The 9,369-nt window shown below is 47.9% G+C and overlaps 1 protein-coding gene across 1 annotated transcript in view; it reads left to right on the top strand.

Annotated features, from left to right (window-relative positions):
- COPZ1 (COPI coat complex subunit zeta 1) overlaps positions 1–9,369 on the top strand; it is a 27,226-nt gene that overhangs the window by 13,175 nt on the left and 4,682 nt on the right. Inside the window, exons 2-8 of the mRNA XM_044679612.1 lie at positions 1,220–1,288; positions 2,642–2,723; positions 3,340–3,431; positions 4,644–4,699; positions 7,659–7,736; positions 7,897–7,948; positions 9,036–9,074. Coding sequence (XP_044535547.1) covers positions 1,220–1,288; positions 2,642–2,723; positions 3,340–3,431; positions 4,644–4,699; positions 7,659–7,736; positions 7,897–7,948; positions 9,036–9,074 — 468 coding nt within the window. The remainder of the gene's footprint in view (positions 1–1,219; positions 1,289–2,641; positions 2,724–3,339; positions 3,432–4,643; positions 4,700–7,658; positions 7,737–7,896; positions 7,949–9,035; positions 9,075–9,369) is intronic.

The following is a 9,369-nucleotide window of genomic DNA, read 5'->3' as shown; positions in this document are numbered from 1 at the left end:
CTTCCTTCCTTCCTTCCTTCCTTCCTTCCTTCCTTCCTTCCTTCCTTCCTTCCTTCCTTTTTCTCTTTTGTTTTAAACTTAAAAACTTAAAGTTCTACTAAAGCCTTTGTTTTTAACCTTATGTTCTCATCAGCTTCTTCACAAACACTAGAGCTCCTGTGTGAAGGAGAGCTGACTAAAAAGGGAAGCAATAGGAGCCCCTTCATGGATATACTCTTTGGCCCTCCCCCAATGGGCCTGTTTCCTGATAGCTCCGAGGGAACAAGTCTCAGGCCTCAGTGGCTATGGGGAGTGGGACCAGGGAGGAAGTTGTAGTATGTCTGCATTAAAGGAGGAAATTGTTTCATGGGTGCCTTCATCAAGGCTGGTCTTTCTTCACAAAGAAACCAGTGCACTCAAAGCTTGGCAGCTCCTTGAGATGAAAGGAAATTGCCCTTCTTACTGGCTCTCAGACTTCCTCAGATAGATCTCCTCTTTGCTTCATAATCCTAGAAGAGCAGACCAGTCTTTGTACGTGCAGATTTGGTTGGGGTGATCAGAGGCCCTAGTTAAGGGGGTTGGGCTAAGAAACTGCCATAGGAATCCCAGGTACATGACAGTCAGAGGGCCCTGTGGGCGTGAATGTACGTGTGTGTGCCCCCCTGTTCCCTCAGCTTGGAATGGAGGTGGCTTTGTTAAGGGTTACTTCCCTCCTCCGCATTGTTGCCGCACTGTAGGTCTGCATTGCTGCTGCAGTCAAAGCATCCTGGGTACACTCGAGCTTATCTCTGAATTACTCCTCTGCAGCCCTTGTTAATCTCATGGCAGAGTATATTTCTGATTGACCTGTGGCATTTGTATGTGGGTGGTAGCTTGGAGTATTGGAGAGGCCCCAAGAACAGGGATTCAGTATGTTTATTGACTAGAATTGTTTCTCTGACCTGCCTTGATTGTTGCTCAGTGGTGGCTAGGACCTGCCTTGTGTTTTTCTCTGCAGAAATGTGCTTTTTGAATGCTGGGCATTAACTCTCAACCCTTCAGTCAGGTTCAGCCTCTCTCCACTGATCCCCTACTCCCTGTGATCTGGGGGTTTGTGACTGGGAGGAACCTGGGGTGGTAGGGGGCAGGCAAGGGCACTAATCTTCCTCAGCATTCCCGGAGGGGAGAGGAATGGGATGTGGGCTGTCAGCATTGGTGTTAGTTAGTTAGTTGCAACTAAAAGCAATCCATGTCTCTTCAGGAACCTTCTCTGTACACAGTCAAAGCCATCCTTATCTTGGACAATGATGGAGAGCGGCTCTTTGCCAAGGTGAGAACACAGGCAGATTTCTGCATTGAGGATACTGCCCCTGCTATCTCCCTCCACTCTTCCTGGCATATCAGACAGAGATTTTTCCTCTTGTCCCCCCTAATTTTCTCTGCCCCTCCTTTAACTTGTATATTTTCTCCTCTCTCACTGAAGAGAATGCATGCTGCATCTTTGATTCCCCTCCTTCCCCCCCCCCCCCACTGGAGAAAAGTGTCACAATTAGAACAAGAATCTCCAGTAGACCCAGAAGCTCCAGGTCTCAGTCCCTGCCTCCCAACCCTCTCCTTTCCCAGTCTTCCTCTGCAAGAATCCAGCCTTCAATCACCCCAGCCTGGTGTTATGCATCTAGTGGATGGGAATGGAAAGGATGCTGCTTCCCCTTCCCCCGTTCAACCCCCAGCCACCCTCTCCCCCTTCTGGAGAAATTCCTTGGGTCCCCAGTGTATTAACTCTGGGTGAGCACAGCATAAATCAATCAGCAGGTAGAGATTAGTTTAGAATTCACCAGCTGTTCCTCCCTGTAATTGGATGTAACTATGCAGGACACCTTTTGAAACAGTTATCCAGTTACTAAATGCCAGACCTGTCATAGGTCTTCATCTGACTGCGACGGATTGGCCCCTAAAGAGCAGAACGATTTAGCAGCCCAGGTCCCTGCCCCCCTTGTCAGGGAGAGCCCAGAGTAGGCTCAGTAATGTGTCAAATTGGCTTCTGATTCAATTGCTTTTAGAAGTCAAGAGCTGAAGAATGGGAAAGAAAAGAAAATGCTTTGCTTCTTGTTCAGGAGGCTGTGGAAGCCTTTCCCTCAGCCTTAGCTCCCTAGAGTGATGAGTGGGAACTCAGATCTGAGAGAGCGATGCAGCACCATCTCCCAGGGCCTTTTGTGCCTGTTGGTGACAAAGGCACAATGTTTATTGAGCCCCCTGGAAATCAGAAGGGGCCAAGCTGACATTTCTGCCGGCACTGCAACAGCTCCCAGGAAAAACTTGACGGGAATGGGCCCAGGAGACCTTGCTTGAGCTGTGGGAAGGAGCCGAGACTTTGCTTGTGGTGGGGCTTTGGGGGTTCAACCGGGGGAGGGCTCTTCCCCCACTGCCCCTTAGCAAAAGTGTCTAAGGTTACTGTTCCTTTTCCTCTTTCCTCCTCCTTTGGGTTAAGTGCGCATTTCTCTCGATTTTCAGGGTGCTTTCTTTGCTGCTCCCTTCTCCTAAGCCACATGTGACAGGAGAGGAGTATCAGGCATTAAAATGGAGGATCCCAAGACCCCAGAAGCAAAGCATCCAGCACACTCAGCCATGCTTCCCCAGGTACCCCCCCAGTTTTTCTGACCCTCTTCCTCTTCCCTCCTACTAGTACTATGATGAGACCTACCCCAGCGTCAAGGAGCAGAAGGCTTTTGAGAAGAACATTTTCAACAAGACCCACCGGACTGACAGTAGGTTGCTTCTCTCTAGCCCCCTGGAGCCAGGGGAGCCAGGATGGGCAGCAGGGGCAGAGGGGTGGGGCTGCAGCACCAGAGGAGAAGAGGAAGCCACTGCCTGGCCTCCCCCCCATAATAAACTCTTCAGAAATGGAATGGGGAGGTGAGTGTACCTCACTCGGGAATACTGTACTGGAAGGTTGGCTGTTAGCTACCTGTCTGCTCCCTGGATTTATGACCCTCACTTGACAAATTTAACTGCAGCTCTGCTTATTGTACCGCATCCATTAGGGCAGGTAAATGGAAGTCTGTAAAGGTGACCGCTCTGCATTTTCACCTCCAAAGGATTGACTAGTTTCCCACCTCATCCACAAGGAAGGAAATATGGGGAGGCAGTGGGAGGATCTGGCTGAACTCCCCTCAACTCCACCCTCCCAGCCTCCACTCTGATGTCCAAAGGGGAGAAAGAACCTGATTTTAGGAGCTTGTCCCCCCCTGTCTTACCCAAGCCCTTTGAGGCAACCGTACACCAAAGTGTCTTGAGCTGTTTGGGTCCCTGCATGGGCTCCCCTCAGCTCCTTCTTTCATTGCCCTGGGCCCTCAGGTCATCCTTCTGTCTGTTCTGCTCCAGGTGAGATTGCCCTCTTGGAAGGACTGACTGTGGTGTACAAGGGCAGCATCGACCTCTACTTCTATGTGATTGGCAGCTCCTATGAAAACGAGGTAAGGTCCCTCTATCCCTGGAGCCTTCATTCTGAGGCATCTCCCTAGCCCCAGCGCAGGAGACAATTTGGAACACTTTGGTTCTGACTACTTTTAACAGGGTCCATGAAGTCAGTATTCATAGCCAGCTTTATAATTTCTTTGACACTTTGAGATTTCCCTGCTGCAGATACCCTTTGCTGATTGTAATCATGGCTTTCCCCCACCCCCTTACTAGGAGAGGCAGTGAGGACTAGGGAATAGCTTGGAGGCAGGAGACCTAGGAGCTGTCTCGAATAGTCACTAGCTGTGAAATCTTAAGCAGGTCTCTTAACCTCTCTAGCACTAATCTTCTCCCTGTAAAATGGGGATAATAATATTGTTGCTGCCTACCTCACTCGATTGTTATAAAGAAAACACTGTGTAAGCCTTTAGAGAGCCCTCAGAATGTGAGCCCTTTTATTATAGATGCTGACTGTTCTTCAATAGTTGCCATAGCCAACAACTCCATTTTACAGATGAGAGTTTTGAGCTCCAAGATCACATGGCAGTTGGGATGTGAACCCTAATTCCTTGTGGGGTGCTTATTTCATTAGGTCACAATAATAGAAGTTAGCCTCATGAACAAAATTCGGACACTGGACCAACTCAGACAGGTCTTCCCAAAACAATCTCTTCCTGCCAAGTAAGAAGCATCGTCCATATTTTAACCATTTACTTATATGTACAATACCCAGGCTCTTTGCTTTTGTTGCTATTAAGCCACCATCTTGGCTCACATAGTAATACCCAAGCTCTTGGGTGGCCATCATCAGCATGCGTTAGCAAGATAAAGAAGGCAAGGTGATGAGTCTTTGGCCAAACTTGAATCATATTTGCTGGAATCTAGGTCATTTTCCTTCCTCCTTGTTTCATGCTAGTGCTGAACTCTTCCCTTCTTCCATCTTACGCATCACTTCATGGGTGGAGGGGACATGGAGAGAACAGTTCATTTTTCTGTTCCTTCCAGTCACCCCCTTTGAGGGCCCCCATTAGCACAAAGGCATGACTGAAGGGTTCTGATTTGGCATTCTGGATAAGAGTAACCAAAGGTTTTTTCCCCTCATGGAATCCTTTTTCCCAGTTCCCATGCTCTGAGGCTTCAGTAATATTAGAGGATTTTGTTCTCAGAAAGAGCTGATGGTTTCTAGGCCCCTCACCAAGCCCCTGCCTTCCCTTTGCTTGCTCTTACAGCTGATGCTCATGGCTGTCCTGAACTGCCTCTTTGACTCTTTAAGCCAGATGCTGAGGTAAGAACAGGCCATCTCTGGGGGTTTGGGGTAAAACATGTGACGGGCCTTTGGGACCCAGTGACGTACTGGGGAGTTATTTCAGCTGAAGTTCCTGGTGATGAGAGAGATTTACCCCATTGATTCTGACTATGACAGAGTACCATCTCCTCCGAAGATAGCCTTTCACCTAAAGCTGGGAGCCGCAGTAAGCCAACTCTGCATCATCCTTTGTGTGTTCCAATGCCCCAATAAGAACTCCTGGTGACTGTAAGAATAACAGTGCCCATTCTCTAGTGCTCTATACTTTACAGAGTATTTTATATACAGTCTCATTCCCCAACAATCTAATGAGGTAATAGAATTTAGATCCCTGTTTTACAGAAAAGGAAAATAAGACTCAGCTAGGTTATAGGATTTACTCGTTGTCCCAGATCTGGGCCTTTGAATTCATGTCCTCTGTTTATAAATTTCGTTTTCTTTGTATTACCTGTGGCCGCCACTACTTCCCTGGGTCTCATTCTCTCCCTCTGTGGATGTCAGGGAAAGAGTAAAAAAAAGACTGACTGTCACAGAGAAGCCATTCAGGGATTAGAGTTGGACACTCTGAGCCTCAGCCTAATTTGGAGGTGTCATTTCTGCCTTCTGACACCCAGTTTTCCCCTAAGTAAAACAGGGGCACCCTTTGCCTGCTCTTCTTGCCAAGCTGGATTTATGTGAAGAATATAGGTGTAAACAGGAGTACAAGAAGCATTTCAAAGGAAGAACAGAAATAAGACCATGGTGGTTTGGGGAGTAAAATAGAAACTGCAGGACATGAGAGGAGAGGACAGCAGTGATCAATTAGAGCCCAGGAATTTCTGCTCCTCATTACTGGTCTCTCATGTCAGTAATAGCCTCTATTTCCTCTCAGCTCCTGATTATCAAACTTTCTCCTGTGCAGATGGGTAGGGATAGATATTGGCTCTTTTTCTTAAAATCTTTAGGAGGAAGTTAGATGGCTTAGTGGATAGAGCAGTGGACTTGGAGTCAGGAAGTCAAGAAGTTCGAATCTGGCTTGAGATGTTTCCTAGCTGTGTGACCCTGGGCAAGTTATCTAACTCCAGTTGCTTAAACCTGGCTGCTCTTCTGCCTTAGAATCCATTCTTGTATGGATTTGAAGACAGAAGGGAAGGGTTTAAAAAAACAAACAAACCTTTAGTATCCTCAGTTCCAAACGTGCTCACTTTAAACAAAGCCATCAATGTTCTCCCTCTTGTTTGGGAAGGTGATCATTGAGCTTCTAGGAGAAGGAGCAGAGCAGGAGGGAGCTAAAGACAGGATTCCTGAACTCATGTTCCTGGCCAGATACACCCTGCACCAGATTCAGCCCAGTGGGATCACTTCATATCTTGAACAAACTTAGCCAAGGTGCTGAGAAGCTCATTTGGGGCTTTGAGATCCCACTTTTAAATGGATCTTTGGGTAGCAATGTGGGTGGGAGTATAAACAGATTGTTATTTTACTCCCCCATCCTAGTTGGATCTCCTTTTATTTCCCTCTTTGTCCACTTGGGGTGTTAGGTCACTCCACTATGAGTCCTCCATGTGACCTAGTTGCTGAAAGGCTTAATGTGGTCTTAAGATGGTGGTGATGGAAACATCAAGGGGATCCCAAGGCCAAGCCAGTCTGCCCTGGTCAGGTCACCTGTGGAACATGGTGTCTGGTTCTGAGGGCCACATTCTCAAAGAAGGATGTTGACATGCTGGAGTGTGAGATAGGGGAGGTTCATCAGGATGATTGTGAGGCTAAGAATCTTGCCCCAAGATGAGCTGTTGACCTGAGGTGTTCAGTCTAGAAAAGCAAAGACTTTGGGGTACTGTAACAGCCGTCTTCAGATAGCTATTTGTCCCATAGAAGAGGGATTCTTTTTGTAGCTCTAGAGGACCCAGTTGGGTTCGTAAATAGAGGTTCTAGGAGGCAGATTCTAGTAGAGGGTAAGAAACTCATAACTAGAGCTGCAATCAGCTAGGCTGCCCTAATCAGGCTCATGTTCAAGCGAATGCCAAAGCCATTATTGAGAAATGTGCTAGAACGGAGTCAAGCAATCTCTTAGAGATGTCAGTGTTAATGGGGCAGATGGGCAAGAAATAAGAGGTTTGGGAAATCAGGAATCAACCCTATCTTCAGCAGTCCTGGCTTGATAATCCCTGATTCACTGGGAGGAAATAAGAATGGAAGAGTAAAGATGAGGAGGTAAAACAGCTGAGTGTTATAGAAAGAGTACTAGGCTTATATCCTAGTTCTGGCACCTAAACTTGTTCAAATCCCACCGTAGACACTTACTGGTAAAATTCATAATAGAGTTGTGAAGATCTAATGAGCTAACATTTGTTGGGCACCTTACAAATCTTGGATACAATTATCCTAGGCATTTATTTGACTTTGATAATTGGACAAAGGATATGAACAAATCTTTGAAGGGAAGAAATCCAAGCTATCTCTAGGCAGGAGGGAGGCCAGGATGCTCCAAATCACTAATAATAACACAAACGAGATGGCACTCAGGTTTTGCCTCACTCCAATGTACCTAGCAAAGTTGACCAAAAGGTTAAATGACAAATGTTGGAGGGACTTCAGGAAAACAGGGCAGATCCATGTATGGTTGAGCCATTCTGGAAAGCACTTTGGAACTTTGCCCCAAATGAGGGGGTTCAATTGTATGATTATCACAGGCCATCCCTGCTCTAAATTGTGTGATCCTGGGGTCTGAGGAAGAGCAGGGAGAACTAGGTGCCAGTGGGTTCAGCTATGAGAATGTGCATTCATTTTTTTCTTGCCCCCATCCCTATCCCAGGTGGTGACAGATGGGTGGGTGTTGGGTTCTTGATTCATCTTGAAAAGACAGAAGAATTCATCTGCCTAGTTGGGGTGCCTCATTACAGTTAGCATCCCCAGATTTCTCCTACCTATGACCTGTTTTCCTTTTCTTTGGTCCCAGGAAGAATGTTGAGAAGCGAGCACTGCTAGAGAATATGGAGGGCCTTTTCCTTGCTGTAGATGAGATTGTGGATGGAGGGTGAGTCTTCTGGGTTGGCTGTGGGCTGTGACAGGAGGAGTTTGCTGCAATTCTCAAGTCAGATTCTCTTCTGACATAGGATATTGGGTCAGTCTTGGGCTTCCCTAGGTGGGTCTTGTACTGAGCAGAGTGAGTGGAACTTGCCCGTTTATCTCCACAGGGTGATTCTGGAGAGTGACCCTCAGCAAGTGGTACATAGAGTAGCATTACGGGTAAGTGCCTTCCTGCCCTGCAAGCCAGACTCATCCCACACCTGAGTGCCTTCTGGTTTAACCCTCTCTGAGACCCGTGCCTCAGACTCCCTCCTTTTCACTTCCCCTCTCCTTCAGTGTCACATGGAAGGAGAGAGGAAGCAAGTACTTTTTCATGCTTCCCAGGGCTAATGAATGAGTGAATCTAGAGTAGGCAGAGCTTTGGAGTGGAGATGGACATCATCCCAACTGTCCCAGATGGGTGGTAACTTTCCCCTCACTTTCCTGTCTCCTCCTGAATCATATTCTCCAGCCTCTCCAGCAAGGCTCTCCCCAAATCCTTCCTCTTACTAGGAATCCTCAGAAGAGGACATTGAGGGAGACAGGAAGTTCTTGCACTGAGCCCTGGGGTGGGGGCAGGAAAGGGAAGGAATGGAGGGCTTGGGAGGCAGATCTGACTATTCTAGGCATGTCCCGACTCTGACCTCCACAAAGCAGAAGCTGACAGTGCTGGGTAATGGGAAATGTCTTCTCCCTTAACTGCCACAGGCTCCATTTGCATAGTTTAATCTTCCTCTCTAACATATGTCTCCATGTGGAAAGAGGGAGGGTCTTCTCCCACCCCGCCCTTACTCCCCCCTTCCCTTCCTGGGCTGCTGTTGCAGCAGTTTATTCAAATTAACATACTGTCGTTACCCATTAGGCCTTGCAGGATCCATTAAACTCCCCCCAGCTCTCCCAGCCCTCCCCTTGTCTCTTCCCCAAGTGAGATTGATATTCATGGAAAAATCTTCTTTAACTGGGGAGTCAGCACACCCCTCCCTCCCACCAAAGGCTGGAAGAAATGGGGATCAGGCAGGCCAGATCCTTTATAAGGTCATCCTGCCCCTACAGCAGGGGCTGGATGAGTAAGTTTCTTTAATCAGACATGGCCCTCTAGGAAGGCACAGCCTGTTTTACGCCCCTTTCTCTGGGATGGGGGGAGATGGGGACTCTTAAGTCATCTATCTTCCAACTAGATGTCAGTTTAAGGATATTCTTTCCTCCCCCAAGCCTGGTGGGCTTCTTTCCCGCCGGGGGTTTTACTCTAGCTTTGTGTCTGTTACAGGGTGAAGATGTCCCCCTTACGGAGCAGACTGTGTCTCAGGTATATTCCTGACTTCTCTTTCCCTCTGTCCCCCCTCCCCAGCCCAGGGCAGAGATGGGATATGAGGAAAGGACCCTCAGGGGAGACAGCCTAATCCCCACCACTGCAGAGCCTGCACCCAGTTTTCTGTGATCGATGGCTCTCAACCTTGCTCTGTCCCCTTCCAACCTTCCCAGCCTGCAGCCTTTACCCAGTGATTTACTCCCCAGCAGAGGAGGCTTGCCTTAAGCAGATGGTCTTTGTGCTCGCTCGCTCTCTCTCTCTCTCTTTCTCTCTCTCTCTCTCTCTCTCTCTC

This window comes from Gracilinanus agilis, chromosome 5 (assembly GCF_016433145.1).
Source record: "Gracilinanus agilis isolate LMUSP501 chromosome 5, AgileGrace, whole genome shotgun sequence".
NCBI classification, from domain to species: Eukaryota; Metazoa; Chordata; class Mammalia; order Didelphimorphia; family Didelphidae; genus Gracilinanus; species Gracilinanus agilis.
This window is presented reverse-complemented; position numbering and strand designations above follow the sequence as displayed.